Source organism: Sciurus vulgaris (assembly GCF_902686455.1).
Source record: "Sciurus vulgaris genome assembly, chromosome: 1".
Taxonomy (NCBI): Eukaryota; Metazoa; Chordata; class Mammalia; order Rodentia; family Sciuridae; genus Sciurus; species Sciurus vulgaris.
This window is the reverse complement of record NC_136461.1, coordinates 34,478,121-34,493,747: the sequence shown is the minus strand read 5'-3', so window position 1 is coordinate 34,493,747 and position 15,627 is coordinate 34,478,121. Positions and strand designations below refer to the sequence as shown.

Genomic DNA, 15,627 nt, shown 5'->3' with positions numbered 1-15,627 from the left:
AGCCCAAAAGAACTCCGCTGAAACTTTCAGGTGGCGTGAGGAATTTGTTCTCATGTGATGACCTATAAGGTCAGTGTGCTGAACAAGATAGCCCCTGCCTTTAAAGACAGACTGTTCTTCCAGTCTGATGGGGAAACAAATTAGCAATCACATTAAAATGGATAAAGATGGTAAATACCCTGGGATTAGCAGTTACAATCAGGATCAATCCAGAATGACTCAAGTCACCTGTCAGTAGTTGGGGAAGGCGTCATTCTCCCAAAGATGTTAATTACACCATCCGTAGGACAGACAGTCCAGTAGACTTTACAAAAGTCCTCTGGTTGTAATATCTGGTCGGGCTTGGGGAGGCAGAAACGGAAAGCCCAGAGGACCGTGAGTGAGGGGGCAAATACAGGATAGAAAGGACTGTGGCTTGAGGGTAATAGCATGAGAGATAAAATGATAGTATCAATAGCGATGGAGAGAGGGAAAATGATCAAGTAGAAACCACTAATTTGGGGTCTGTCTGGTTGGGTGGGAGGACATAGAAATAGGTGTAATAGCATTGACCATCACAGAACACAGGATTATACGGCAGAAATGTAGGATGCGCTTAGTCTAGAACATACGGCGAAGGTTGGCCGAAGGCGGGGCAGGGCGTGGTGGGAAGCTCTGTCTGTGGTCTCGGCTGGTGCTCCCGGGCAGAATTACCCCTAGTCTCCCTCTGTTAGTTCGACATGGCGGGCCCTGGCCCGGGCGCGGCGCTAGAGTCCCCGCGCCAGCTGCTGGGTCGCGTGCGCTTCCTGGCGGAGGCAGCACGAAGCCTCCGCGCCGGGCGACCGTTGCCGGCAGCGCTGGCATTCGTGCCGCGAGAGGTGCTGTACAAGCTTTACAAGGACCCGGCCGGACCGTCCCGCGTGATGCTGCCGGTGTGGGAGGCGGAGGGCCTGGGGCTGCGTGTGGGTGCCACGGGCCCTGCCCCTGGTACGGCCACCGGGCCCCTTCGCGCCGCCCGCGACAGCATCGAGCTTCGGCGCGGCGCCTGCGTGCGCACCACAGGCGAGGAACTATGCAATGGCCATGGTCTCTGGGTAAAGCTGACCAAGGTAAGCTTTGGCCTACCCGGAGCTCCTCAAAAGATCTCTGCGTTTCCCCGCGTCCACCCTGTTCCCCTTTCCTGCCCTATGTCGAGCTGGCATTGCATTCGGTGCCCTTTACCCTGGACTGGGCAGGGCGAGCAACTGAGCAGTTCCCTGATGGCTGTCCCCATCTGGCGATCCCTGCAGGAGCAGCTGGCTGAACACCTGGGTGACTGCGGACTGGAGGAAGGCTGGTTGCTGGTATGCCGCCCAGCGGAGGGTGGGGCCCGCCTTGTACCCATAGACACTCCGGATCACCTCCAGCGGCAGCAGCAGCTCTTTGGCGTGGACTACCGACCGGTGCTCAGGTCCTGCACTTGAAGGGGCAGGACTTGCTATCAGATATTGGCAACGAGGGGGTGGGAACACCACCAATACAGCCAGGGTGGGATTGGTGGGGAGAGGATTTTGAAATGGAGGTAATGTTAAGAGCAAAAAGGAACAGGGCCTGAGGGAGCTGGCATAGCACTTATAGAGGCAAGAAGCTAGAACTCTGGAGAAGGTGCCAGGTCCTGCAGGTAATATCCTGCTGCCCACTGATACCTCCCCACCCACCCCCAACTATGTGCCCACAGATGGGAACAGGTGGTGGACCTGACATACTCACATCGCCTGGGATCGAGGCCTCAACCAGCGGAGGCATACACAGAAGCTGTACAAAGGCTACTGTGAGTGAGCTGTACCAGATGGGGAGGAGGGAGCTCAAGTCTGGGCCCAGCCTAATTAGGGGCTTGGGGTTGCTTAGCTATGTGCCCCCAACATGGACCTACGAATGCGACGAGGACCTGATCCACTTCTTGTATGACCACCTGGGCAAGGAGGATGAGAACCTGGGTAGCGTGAAGCAGTATGTGGAGAGCATAGACGTTTCCTCCTACACGGTGGGTGCTGGGACTCCTCTCTCCTGAGGCAAAATGTAGTCACATCCCTCAAGGTTAGATCCAGATTTCCCACCTCCAGACCAGGGCCACACTCAGTTCAGCTCCCGTTTTGGAAGTGCTATAGGAACCCCTAGACACTCTCCTACCTTACCCTAACCCTGCCCTTACCCCATATCAGTTGCCCTTCTAGCCCAACTCCACTATGCTTTCTGTCTTCTGCTTGCTATCCCAAAGTACTATCCAGTGCAGAAGTGAGGGTAAATGCTGACCCCTACCACTCTGTCTCTCCTTAGGAGGAGTTCAATGTGTCTTGCCTGACAGACAGTAATGCAGATACTTACTGGGAGAGCGATGGGTCCCAGTGCCAGCACTGGGTACGGCTTACTATGAAAAAGGGCACCATTGTCAAGTGAGTAGGCTCTGAGCAGGACAGGGTGGGTAAACCATGTGTCTGTGGGTGCATAGAGACTCAGGTACACACTATGACCCCTCAGGAAGCTGCTACTCACAGTGGATACCACGGATGACAACTTTATGCCTAAGCGAGTGGTTGTCTATGGGGGCGAAGGGGACAACCTGAAGAAGTTGAGTGACGTGAGCATTGACGAGTGAGCAGGCTGGCCTGGGGTAGGAGATGGGATGCAGTCTTAGCAATGGGACCTGGCCCAACCTGGATGCTTAAATTTGGGTGGGACCCCAGCAATCCTTGAAGGCCTGAGGCAAAGGGTATCTGAAGTGCCTCACACCCATCTCCTCAGGACCCTGATCGGGGATGTCTGCGTCTTGGAGGACATGACAGTCCACCTCCCAATCATCGAGATCCGCATTGTGGAGTGCCGAGGTGGGGCTAAAGGCTATAAGTGCTGGGGAACAATATTGACCAAATTATATCAGTATATTGTGTATGTACAAATATGTAACAACAAATCCCACTTTTATTATACCAATTTTTTAAAAAATGTATTTAAAAAAAAAAAAAAAAGGGAAAAGGAGCCCCTGGGTATAGATGTGGGCAAGCTGACAGTGAGTGTGGAGAGAAGGGGATGGGCCTGGAAAATGAAGATGATGGCTGGACTAACTCCAGGATTTGATGGTGTGGGGCCTATTCCAGGTGAGAGGTGTCATATAAGCCTATGGCCTTAAAGTCATAGGAGTGGTTGGACTCAACTGGAAGAGAAATTGAGTTGGGACACTCAAGCATACCAACATTATAGAGGTGAACAGAGGAACCAGCAAAGAACCAGGTGATAGAATAGGATCCCTAAGGTCCCAAGTCTATAGGATGACAAAAGGGCAACAAAAGGCTGAGCACTAAGGAGCCATTCCCTGATCTAAGGGCCAAGAAGGCAGCAAATGCCATAAATGACCTCACTTTGACCCCTTCCCCAGATGATGGCATTGATGTTCGTCTTAGAGGGGTCAAGATCAAGTCATCTAGACAGCGGGAACTAGGGTTGAATGCAGACCTGTTCCAGCCAGCCAGTCTGGTGCGATATCCACGCCTAGAAGGCACTGATCCAGAAGTACTATACCGCAGAGCTGTCCTCCTGCAGAGGTGACTGGTCCTGAGCCTGCAGGCCATTCCCTTCCCCCTTCCTTAAGCCTTGTATGTCTGTGTAGACCAAGCCTCAAGGTCTTATAGTGTAAGCTGCTCTGACATTTAAAGCGGCTACCTTCTGTCCCAGTGTGTGGGGAGTCGGGGAGGTCTTACATCTGTGCCAAACTCTTTAGCTGCCATTATCTTTATTCATCATCCCAGATTCATCAAGATCCTAGACAGTGTCCTGCACCACCTGGTACCTGCATGGGACCACACTCTGGGCACCTTCAGTGAGATTAAGGTGAGCCTGCTCACTCAACACTAGTCTGGTCAGTGGACTCTCCCTTGCTGATTTTATAGTTTTCATTCTTCAACAGAGTTCCTAAGACCTACTGTAGGACTGTGTCTTTACTGGTTACAGGAACCAAGGAGAAAGCCAGACACAAATGATCAAAATTTAGTGTTTGGGGGGCTTTCCCCAGATGAACATGTGGAATGCACATGGGCTGGGGAGAAGAGGTGACAGCAGGGACAGGGAAGCTTGTGTGAAATGTGTGCATTAGCTACCAGCAGTTCCATATGACTTGAGAAAAGTATGCAGGTAGGTGTGAGTATGATATGGGGATGGGGCTGGGAGGGGCTGGGCTGGAAGCAGGACCTGGTAGCTGAGGGCTCTGAGGGCCAGGCTGTGAAGCAGGGACTTTGTCCTAGGTCTGTGGAGTCATTGCAAAAGTTTTAAGTAAGGTAATGACAATGTCAGATTTTTTTTGTTTTAGAAAGCTCTCCCTGGTAGCTGAACTAAGGAAGGGACTGGAGGCAAGGACAGGGGATGGATTAGGCTTGGGATGGAATGGTGAAACTGAATCCAAGGATAGAGAAAGTTTCCAAAGCCTGCCCATTGATCCTGTTCTGGCTACCTCTCTTCTCCAGCAAGTGAAGCAGTTCCTACTGCTGTCACGCCAGAGACCCAGCCTGGTGGCCCAGTGCCTGCGTGACTCAGAAAGCAGCAAGCCCAGCTTCATGCCACGCCTGTACATCAACCGTCGCCTTGCCATGGAACATCGTGCCTGCCCCTCTCGGGACCCTGCGTGCAAGAATGCAGTCTTCACCCAGGTCTGGACCACCTGGGGTTAGACTGAGGGAAGTTTAGTAAAAGGCCTCAGGGCCTGACCTTGAGGGGCCCGAGCAACAATGTCTTTGGGCAAGAGTCAAGAGTAGGGCCAGGCCTTGACAGAGAGCTCCCTCCCAGTCCCTACAACTCCCTCCCCTTTCCTTGTCCCCAGGTTTATGAAGGCCTCAAACCCTCTGACAAGTATGAAAAGCCCCTGGACTACAGGTATGGTAAGGGTAAGGGACTTGGTCAGGGAAATATGCACACTTACACCCACACACTGTTCCTGGCACCCTTCACCATCAGCACTCTGTAGCCCTTCTACTGCCTCATGTCTAGGCTGCCGAATCATGACCCAGCATGATAATAGAGATCTGCTTCTGCTTACAGGTGGCCTATGCGCTATGACCAGTGGTGGGAGTGTAAATTCATTGCAGAAGGCATCATTGACCAAGGTAAGGCCCTTCAGGAGGATGAGAAGGGTCCCACTTGTTGCTTTATTAGAGTGCTAGAGGCTTCTGGGGTCACCAACTAATAAAGATAGGAAGACTGCTTATAAACACATTCTAGAGACTGGACTCTTATGTGCCCAGCTGAGAGCATCTGTCATTTCAGGGGGTGGTTTCCGAGACAGCCTGGCAGATATGTCAGAAGAGCTGTGCCCTAGCTCTGCTGACACCCCTGTGCCTCTGCCCTTCTTTGTGCGCACAGCCAACCAGGTAATCTCCCACCCCCACACCTCCACCCCCAAGTTTCTGCTATCCCATCTCTGCAAACCTCTCAGGTGCCAGAGAGAATAGAAGAGAGACTGAGCTGCCCAGGAAAGCCGTTGGGCAGACAGGGAAAGGAGAAGCCTTTGTATATTCAGAAGGGTCATACAGGGGACCCAGTGAAGATTTCGGGAGAACCCTTTGGAGTGTTTGGGGCAATATAGTGGGCTCCATTGCCTGCCATGCTGACAGCTCTGTCTCTGGGGCAGGGCAATGGCACTGGTGAGGCCCGGGACATGTATGTGCCCAATCCTTCCTGCCGAGATTTTGCCAAGTATGAGTGGATTGGACAGCTGATGGGGGCTGCCCTTCGGGGTAAGGAGTTCCTGGTGAGTAGCCTGATCCACAGCACTATCAGATCAGCCCAGGTCCCTGGAAGGAAGCACCAACAAACCTGGGCAGCTCAGGGTGAGAAGACAAACTGTAGTGAGTGTTTGTTACACAGGTCCTGGCTCTGCCTGGTTTTGTGTGGAAGCAGCTCTCTGGTGAGGAGGTGAGCTGGAGCAAGGACTTCCCAGCTGTGGACTCTGTGCTGGTGAGTTGGGCCTAAAACAGTGTTGTTCTACACAGCCCCTAAAGATGGGTGCTCCCCAGGACTTCTCTGCACCTTCTTCTCTTAATGTACATGTGCTCCTCCTCCAATCCCACCTACTCCCATGGTTCCAACTACTGTCTCTGTTCTGGTAACTCCTAAAATCTTGACCTCCAGCCCCAACCTCTCTCCTGAACCTGGGGCCATGTATGCATCTGCATCTTGGATATCTGCCTCAAGATGGCTTCTCATGCTCAGCATGCTCTTCATCTTTTCCCCAGTTTACTGCCATTGAGGGCTTCCTGCTCAGAACAGCACTAGCACCCACCCCTCCCCATGCCAAAGTACTTAAAGTCATCTTTCACTCCTCCTTCCTCACCCCAAACATTTTGTCAAGTCTCTCATTGGAATCTGTTTCTCCCATTTCACTACTGTCCTCCTGGTTCAGGCCACCTTTCTTTCTAACCATGTATTGCAAAAACTAGTGTTTCTGTCTCCATTTTTGCCCATCTGATTTCCATGCTGCCAAAGTAATTTATTTCACTCTCCTTATTTAAACCCTCTGATGACTTTGCCCTAGGATCAGGAGAATAGACTCTATAAAGGCCTTCCTTACATGATTCCTGTATCTCTACTCACTTAGTTCATTCAGGCTCTGGCCAAACAGATTCCTCAGGCCTTTTCTCTTTCAGCTTTCTCCAAGATGTTCTCTCTTCCTTGTGGCTTTGCCAACTTCCAGCCATCCTTTGGGTCTCAGCCTCAATGCCATTTCCTGCAGGATGCCTTCCTTGGCCTCAAGGCTGATTAAGCATTGTCTCAAGGCTTCCACAGCCCTGTACTGGTCCCCTCACTCCCAGTTACCTGCTGCCTGGGAATTGCCTTGCCTGGCTGCCTCTCTTCTTCCCTGTGAGCATCTTGAGGAAAAGAACACAGACTGCCTCCATAATGAAATACCCCCCTGCTTCTTCCCGACTCCCAGGTGAAGCTCCTGGAAGTGATGGAGGGAATGGACAAGGAGACATTTGAGTTCAAGTTTGGGAAGGAGCTAACCTTTACCACCGTCCTGAGTGACCAACAGGTGGTAGAGCTGATCCCTGGGGGCACAGGCATCGTAGTGGGATATGAGGACCGTTGTCGTTTCATCCAACTGGTGCAGAAGGCACGGCTAGAAGAGAGCAAGGAGCAGGTAGTAGCCAGGGCCATAACCCCCTTGAGCCCCAGCCCCTAGTCCCCAAAACCCTGCCTGATAGGCCACCAGGACCAATCCTAAGAACTTTGGCCCCTACCATAACTCTGCTTCACATTCCTACTGATCAGTGGGGTAAAGAGATGCCCCAAGTGTAAGCTAAGAGTCATGCCTTCTCTCCCAGCCAGGCCTTTCCCTCCTCCCCAGGTGGCAGCCATGCAGGCAGGTCTGCTGAAGGTGGTGCCGCAGGCTGTGCTGGACTTGTTGACCTGGCAGGAGTTGGAGAAGAAGGTGTGTGGGGACCCAGAGGTCACTGTGGATGCTCTGCGCAAGCTCAGTGAGTTCTAGATGCTGTAATAGTGAAGCTCAGGGGATGGAGCTTAAGGACTGGACAGGGTGAGACCTAAGAATGAATTCTGACATTGTCCCCTCCAGCTCGATTTGAGGACTTCGAGCCATCTGACACGCGGGTGCAGTATTTTTGGGAGGCGCTGAACAATTTCACCAATGGTCAGTGGAGGAGGGCAGAGTGATGCTTGCACTGATCCACTTGTGAGATTCAGAAGCAGGGTAAAAGTTGTAGAACCTCCCTCGTTTCCTTCTCCTCCACCTAGAGGACCGGAGCCGCTTCCTGCGCTTTGTGACAGGCCGCAGCCGCCTGCCAGCACGGATCTACATCTACCCAGACAAGCTGGGGTGAGTGGAAATACAGCAGAGAGAGCCTGAGGTGCCCACCCCTACACACATACACACACTCATACTCATACTCATACACCCCTACAAATCTTCTAATCTGTGGCCCCTCAACACCCCCAGATACGAGACCACAGATGCGCTGCCTGAGTCTTCCACCTGCTCCAGCACCCTCTTCTTACCACACTATGTCAGGTGGGTTTTCATAGGCTCCAGCCTGGGGTGGCATCCTTGGTGTGGGAGGACTTCTGGCAGTGAAGTGCACAAACTGGAGCCTACTTGCCTTTGGGAGTGGTGGAGGGGCCTGACCGAGCCCTGCCCCACCCCCACAGTGCCAAAGTGTGCGAGGAGAAGCTCCGCTATGCCGCCTACAACTGTGTGGCCATCGACACTGATATGAGCCCCTGGGAGGAGTGAGGCCTCCCTACACAGGCCCCACTGCCCTCACCCAGGAGGGCACACCTTCGCTGCCCAGTTTGGATCTGTACTCCTGGTGAGGGCTGCCATGTTCCAGAAACCTGCAATGAACCCTGCTCCTGTGTGGGGTTGGAGCAGGGGTGGTGACTTGACACTAGTGGTCCAGCCCCGCAGAAACACAAGCCCTACAGTGCTGGGGCTTACTTCTCGAGGTACTTAGCCTCTGTGAGAGGGACTCTTCCATAAGCCCAGCACAAGCTGCCAGGCCTGAGCTACTTGAAGGGGGCCATCCAGCTCCCCACCCCATGGATTTTGCTTCCATTTTTGGTTCCACCTATTTTTTTTTCCTTTTCTGGTTTCAGCCATGGCTCAGATTTTTAAAAACTTTGGAGGATGTTGTATGTGTCCCTCCCCAGGCAAAGAAATAAGGAAGGATAAAGAATGATAGTCATCCTTCTTGGTCATCCCCCAAAATGAAGCCAGAGCTGAGCATCCTTTCCTTCACATATTGGTCTTTTCCTCCTCTCCCTCCATAGCAGAGGTGTGAGATTTGTCCTTGCTCCAACCCAGTCTCAACTGACTGGGTGCCACTCCCTTCCCTGACTCAGAACCTACATCCACTCAGCATTAATTCTTGACCACCACCTCATATTCATCACTCCTGTATCACCTCCAGCCTGAGTCCCCATCTGCTATTTTACCCCCAAAATTTTGCACAGGTAAAAGACCAGTTATGTCTTCTCCAAAATCTCCAATAGCTCCCCTTTACCCTATTCTAAAATGAAGTCTAGACTTTAAACTTGCTCCTAGGGCTATGCACGCCCCTGTCCCAGTCCTCCCTTCCTTGAGGGCCTCCATGATACTCCTTCAAAAGAAGGGCTTGCACATGGGAAAATAGAATAAACAGATGAATTCATTCCTTCAAAATGTGTTTTTGGAGCTTGAAGTCTGTTTATTGGATTGTCTGCTAGGCTCATGGAGTACCTAGAGAATTGATATGTCTTGGAAGAACCTTCCCCAGCTATTGCCCTGCTGGTAGCCAAGGAGATATATGCCTAGTTAGAGTGATGGGGCTTCTCAGGGACAAACATTACATCTGGAATGGATGAGGCAAGGAAATAAGAGCCCAGGAATGTGTTGGGTGGCAGTGCTGGCCTGGCATCTTCTGGGATAGTTATAGTGATTTGGAAGTCCACTTCTGGATCCAAGTAGGGAGAAGAATGTCACATCAAAGGACAAATCCTTGGGCTGACTGACAGGCCAGCCAGGTGAGGATTTTGACAAACATGGAAATAGCAGCATCACTACCAACCCCACCTGCTTCCTGTCTGCACTCAATTACAGAGATGTGGGTACAGCCTCCCACCAGGGGGCAGTCACACCCTCAAGCACAGTCCCTGGGGCCCAGTGATCTGAGGCAGTACAATATGACTGTGGAGGCAGATTTCTCAGGGAAGGGTCCTGTTCTCTCAACTCTTTCCTACATTGTCCTCTAGGGCTCACTCTAACACTGCCTGGGCTGAGAAATTTCTCTCCCTATTGTGGCACCAGAACAAGGCCTAACAAAGGTGTTAGAACAAATGATGTTAGAACAAAGTCTAACACCACAGTTCAGCCATCTGGGGAGCCCTATCCTGCCCCTTCCCCATCTCTCTTCTCTGGATGACCCACGGGAGAGAAAAAGACACAGACACACACCTTCCCCCAAGGAGCTGAAGAGGCAGGAACCCCAGAGGCCACAACTCCCACCCAGTTCTACCAGCAAGCTCTACCTCTTCCCCTTCTCTGTCATTCTGGAAAGGGCCTGGTCTGCAGGCTCCTGTCTGGTTTGGAGTAAATGTAGTCCATTTCTGTGCCTAGTAGTAGCCACATGTCCTTGGTCCCTCTTTTACTCACACTATTTTGTAGTTTGTTTTTCACTTAATCATTTATTCATTCATTCCTCCCACAAACAAACATGGAGCACTGATGTTGAGCACCGCACTAGCAATGAATAAATAGGGCGCAAGTAGTGGTTATTTTTGCCTTCATGAGTTTAAACACTTATAGAAGAGAGATACATATATTAAACAAAGAATCATGTAAACGGCCTTTAGTAACACTTGGGTAAGAGCTATAAGGACAAGTGAAGATACCAGTACTGTTAGAGAACATAGTAAAATGGTTAATTCAAGTATTTTTCTATTGCTTTTGTTATATTTTCCCTTATATTTGTAACAATTTTTGCACAGTACTAAATGTAAGTTTGGTAGTCAGTGATCAACGACCCTCTTAGTGCAAAGTATTGTGCTAAGTGTTATATATATATTATCATGTCAACTGCTTTAATCTCAACAACTCTATGAAGTAAATAGGATTACTATACTCTTCCAGATGACAAAACTGGAGCAAAGGGAAATTAAGTAACTTGCCTGGAGGAAGTAGTAAGTGATGAAGCTAGGATTTGGGTGGTAGTCTACCAGTCCCAAAGCTTTGAACTTGAAAACTTTTGGTTTTGTTTTTTTTTGTTGTTGTTGTTGTTTTGTTTGTTTTGTTTTGTTTTTGTTTTTGTTTTTTTGGTACGAGGGATTGAACCCAGAGGCACTTAACCACTGAGCCATATCCCCAGCCCTTTTTATTTATTTTTTTGAGACAGTGTCTGGCTGAGTTGCTTAGGGCCATGCTAAAGTGCTGAGGCTGGCCTTGAACTTGCAATCCTCCTGCTTCAGCCTCACAAATCGTTGGAATTACAGGCCTAAGCCCCTGTACCTGACTTGAACCTGTGTCTTTATGAAAAAAACCATACATTGAATATATACCATGGGAAAGCAATATAAGAAAATAATTAAGAGAACATTCTTTGAATTCAAAAAGAAGATTCTTTGGAATCAACTTTTTAAAAAGATTCTTTGGAGTCAACTTGCCTGTGTTCATATCCTGGCTTTACCACAGGCAAGTTGCCTAAGTTTTCTGGGCCTCAGATTCCACCTTTTTAAAATAAAAGACAATCATCGTGCCTCCCTCAGAGGGTTGTTGTGACAACTAATTCAGGAAAAAATCTTTAAAATGTTACCTGCACATGGTAATTAATTAATGTTAATTATTATTATAGAATTCTTAAAATCCTTTCCCAGTAAGAGTAGGTACAGGATTGCCTAATATTTTTTGTTGGTAAATTTTTTTGGTGGGATTAAACTCAGAGGACTTAACTACTGCACCCCAGACCTTCCTATTTTTTATTTTGAGAGAGGGTCTCACTAAGTTGCTGAGGGCCTTGCTAAGTTGCTGAGGCTAGTCTCAAACTTGTCATTCTCCTGCTTCAGTACTCGTACTGAGTAGCTGGGATTACAGGTGTGTACCACCACACCCAGCTGAAATTCATTCTTACATAGAAGATGATGTTTTGTGTCTATCTTTTCCAAATGCCTAATCAGTTTCTTCAGCTTCCGTTTTTTTAATTACCTGTCCTTTTACTTTTGATTTGAAATGATTAACTTTCACATTACTTATTATATGCTAAATTTTTGTATATAAGAATTCCTTGGGGTCAGGAATGTAGCTCAATGCCATAGCACTTGTGTGTGAGCCCCTGAATTTGATCCCCAGCACTGAAAAAAACAAAAAGCAGAAATAAGAATTGTGAGTTTTGCATAGTTGCCTCAGACTGTATCAAATGATCCTAAAAGTAGAAAAAAAAACAAAGAGACCTTAATAATCTATGGGGTGCTTGCTTCGGCAGCACATATACTAAAATTGGAACCATACAGAGAAGATTAGCATGGTCCCTGCGCCAGGATGACACGCAAATTCGTGAAGCGTTCCGTATTTTTATAGTTTATTTTTGCTGTGTGAATGTATTGCCTATATCCAGTACCCTTTGCTACATCTTTCTAATGAATTGTAATAAGTCATCTGAAAATATTAGCAATTGTATTTGAAAAACAAAAATTAATCTATGGGAAAAGATGTTCTATGATCTTTAAACCTCTTCATCAAAACATTAAAAATTCTCATTGTCAATGTAAGTTATAAGGAAATTTTTTTAAAATAGTAAAAGAAATGTTTAATTGTACTTAGATTTAGGTTAGATTTAGGTTAAAAATTAATCTATGGGAAAAGATGTTCTATGATCTTTAAACCTCTTCATCAAAACATTAAAAATTCTCATTGTCAATGTAAGTTATAAGGAAATTTTTTTAAAATAGTAAAAGAAATGTTTAATTGTACTTAGATTTAGGTTAATACACTAAAGCATTAGAAAAATTGATAATCACTGGACATGGTGGCATGTGCCTGTAATCCCATCCCAGCGACTCAGAAGACTGAGACAGGAGAATGGCAGCAAGTTTGAGGTCAGCCTGAGCAACTTAGTGAGACTCTGTCTAGAAAATAAAATAGGCTGGGGATGTAGCTCAGTATTATAACTTTTGTAGAGCATGTGCTTGGCATGCTCAAGGACCCTGGTTCAATTCCTAGTATCCATACCCCCTCAAAAAAAAAAAAAAAAAAAAGGAATAGTTAGAACAGTGTTTGCATCTTTTTTCTTGTACACCATAACATGGAGCAGCATCTCCAAGCCTCAGTGAATTGTCATAAGTTTGGATCTGCTAAAACATGTTTAAACTTTGTATATTCAATCTCATGAAAAAATCTCTGAGAATCTCTTTAATATGAAAGTTTTTACTGTCATTGCTTCCCCTAGGAAATACTTTTTTTTATCACAACTTCTTTCCTTGTTATTGCAAATAATGTAATTTTACTTGGTGAAATTCCACCTTCACTAAGTTCCTCTGACTGCACAACTATAGTCTCTCATGACAATAGAGTCAACATTTCCATGATCAGTTATATCTTCTACAACTCCATTTATATTCCCTTTTTAAAAAAAATTTTTTTTTGTTGTTGATGGATCTTTATTATATTCATTTATTTATATGCTGTGCTGACAATTGAGCCCAATGCCTCACACGTGCTAGGCAAGGGCTCTACCACTGAGCCACAACCCCAGCCTTTACATTCCCTTTTAACTTCACTTCCAGCATTATCATTTTTCATTTCTTTGATGTGCTTTTGATAACTAATTTTCTTTTGATTATTTTTGAAAAATGTTTCATGGGTTATCTCTAGGAGACAAGGAAGCAACACAAATACTCTTCATTGTCTGTGTATAAACTGAGTAAGAGACCTTGTGTGACCAATTACCAACAGATTTTGAAAGAAGCTACCTGCCCAAGTACACACACCTGTAATCCCAGCTATTCAGAAGGCAGAATCAGGAGAATTGAAAATTCAAAGCCAGACTCAGCAACTTAGGGAGACCCTGTCTCAAGATAAAAAAAATAAAAAGGACTTGGGGGTGTAACTCAGTAGTAAAGAACTCCTGAGTTCAATCCCCAGTACAAAAAAAGGAAAAACAACCACATCCTTAAAAAAAAATTGATTTTGGCAATCTTTGATAGTATTCTTATTGTTTTAGAGAGAAGAGGATTTTTGGAGGACCTATACTTCACCATTTTTACCAATGTCAGCTGTTCCTTTTGCTTCTAAATTTATTTGATACAAAGTCGTAGAAAGATTTAGATGAAACACAAGTCCCAAATTTCAATACCTTCTTTTAAACTCCAAAACTTTACAACTGTCAATATAGTATTCTCCCTGCTCATGATTTTCATATGCCCAAAGTACTATAATAGTGAACTAGAAGCTGCTTTTGCAAGAAGTACTGACATTTCATTTGTGACTGCTGATGCCTGATGGGTAATTAAAAGAAGGGTAAAGTTTGGCATTTCTGCCTTCATTTTATATTTGTCCCCTTTGCCTTAAATCTTGGGTCAGATTTTTACTAACTGCACATAAGCATGCTAATAATTTAAGAAGTACATATCGAAAAACTGGTATATAAGGTTGTTAGCCCTATATTTGCCTAACCTATCTGGTTCCCTTTTGAGACCAAAGACATCAAGATAAGAATAACTAAGTTATTTTCAAGATTTGCAGGGACATTCAACTGTCAGCTTTTATAAGGTTCTACTCCAGACTATTGGTGTGGCACCTGAAAGTTCCCATTGCCCTACACCTTTGCAGAATAGCAAGCCTTGCAGGCAGATCATCTCATGAAAAGACTGCTCCCCTAAGCAAGAGAAATTGTCTCATCGGAACAAAATTGCCCCTTTTGGGGATCACAGATCTGTTACATAAACAGCCTGAGCAGCAAATGGAATTTGCCACCTCAAGCAGTAAGGACTTCTCTGGAGCTGCCTTGCAGAACCAAAACTGAGACAATGATGAATCAGGCCATAGTTTGACCAAAACTGTTTAATTATGAATACCTCTAGCCCCCTGCCCATTCTTTCTCTGTTTAAACCTAAAGCTCAGTCTCTGGAGGTTTACACAAAAGATTTCAGAGCCCAAGTTTCATGGTGAGGATGGAGTGGAAGCTGTGGGCAGCGTCACTGAAGAGAAGGGTGGATGGGTATTTGACGCCTATGGAGAGGACCACTTTCCTGCCCTAGGGGGTGATGAAGATGGTTATGAAGAAGAGGATGAGGACAGCAAACAGAAGATGACGAAGCAGAGACCAAAAACCTGAGGCTAATGACCCCCCAAAAATGGTGTTCAAAGAAGAAAAGGGCTAGTGTAACTTGGAACTCAAGCAATCACAACATGCACTTTCCCTTGACACAGCCATCTTACTTTGGCATGCAACAAAAGTGTTCATGCTCCCAGCAACTTGGGAGGCTGAGGCAGGGAGATCACAAGTTCAAGACCAGCCTCAGTAACTTAGCGAGGCCCTAAGCAACTTAGGGAGACTCTGTTTCAACATAAAAAATAAAAAGAGGGCTGGGGATATAGCTCAGTTGGTAGATTGCTTGCCTTGCATGCACAAGGCCCTGGGTTCAATCCCCAGCACCACAAAAAAATAAAGAAATAAAAAGAGCTGTGGATGTGTTTAAGAACCCCTGGGTTCAATCCCCAGTATGAAAAAAAAAAAAAAAGTTCATGTACACCGCTCATGTCATCACACACAATGTTAGAGTTTTGTACTCAAGGGGCAAGATAAAAAATAAATAAATAAATAAAAAACGTAAAGCTCATGTCAGTATCCCAAAGAGAAGGTTGAGAAGCTTGATTTCATTTTGCCTTCCCAATAGAGCTATATTGATTTAAGTTCCTTTCCTGCTTTTCACAATTACTTTTTTCACTTGGTTATTGGGACAAATGGCTCAACCAGATTTATTAGGAACCCCTGGAATCAGGCTTCTGGCAACAAATAGTATTTATCACCTTTTAATATATTGTCAGTTTATTATTTAAGCTTCTTCATAATTTATCCTTCTCAGGGCTGGGAATATAGCTCAGTGGTACAATGCCAAGGGTAAGGTTCTGGGTTCAATGCC

The 15,627-nt window shown here is 46.7% G+C and overlaps 1 protein-coding gene across 6 annotated transcripts; it reads left to right on the top strand.

The window, feature by feature from the left end:
• The first annotated feature begins 53 nt into the window (after positions 1 to 53).
• Positions 54 to 15,238, top strand: HECTD3 (HECT domain E3 ubiquitin protein ligase 3). 6 transcript variants are annotated; one of them, XR_013760013.1, is made up of 22 exons: positions 54 to 1,088; positions 1,269 to 1,429; positions 1,697 to 1,789; positions 1,867 to 2,002; positions 2,296 to 2,411; positions 2,497 to 2,610; positions 2,761 to 2,843; positions 3,392 to 3,557; positions 3,762 to 3,843; positions 4,473 to 4,655; positions 4,826 to 4,878; positions 5,044 to 5,108; positions 5,269 to 5,372; positions 5,633 to 5,752; positions 5,869 to 5,958; positions 6,935 to 7,141; positions 7,349 to 7,478; positions 7,577 to 7,651; positions 7,756 to 7,837; positions 7,958 to 8,029; positions 8,167 to 8,762; positions 8,800 to 12,237. XR_013760013.1 is itself a non-coding variant. In XM_079115856.1 (21 exons), exons 1-21 carry the CDS (start codon positions 720 to 722, stop codon positions 13,798 to 13,800), a joined length of 2,595 nt encoding a protein of 864 aa, XP_078971982.1. In that variant the 5' UTR covers positions 54 to 719; the 3' UTR covers positions 13,801 to 15,238. The 6 variants fall into 6 exon arrangements, 2 of the variants coding, with proteins under 2 accessions (XP_078971982.1, XP_078971983.1); XM_079115856.1 differs by lacking the exons at positions 8,167 to 8,762; positions 8,800 to 12,237 and adding an exon at positions 13,707 to 15,238; XM_079115857.1 differs by having other exon boundaries at positions 8,167 to 12,236.
• The last annotated feature ends 389 nt before the right edge of the window (positions 15,239 to 15,627 follow it).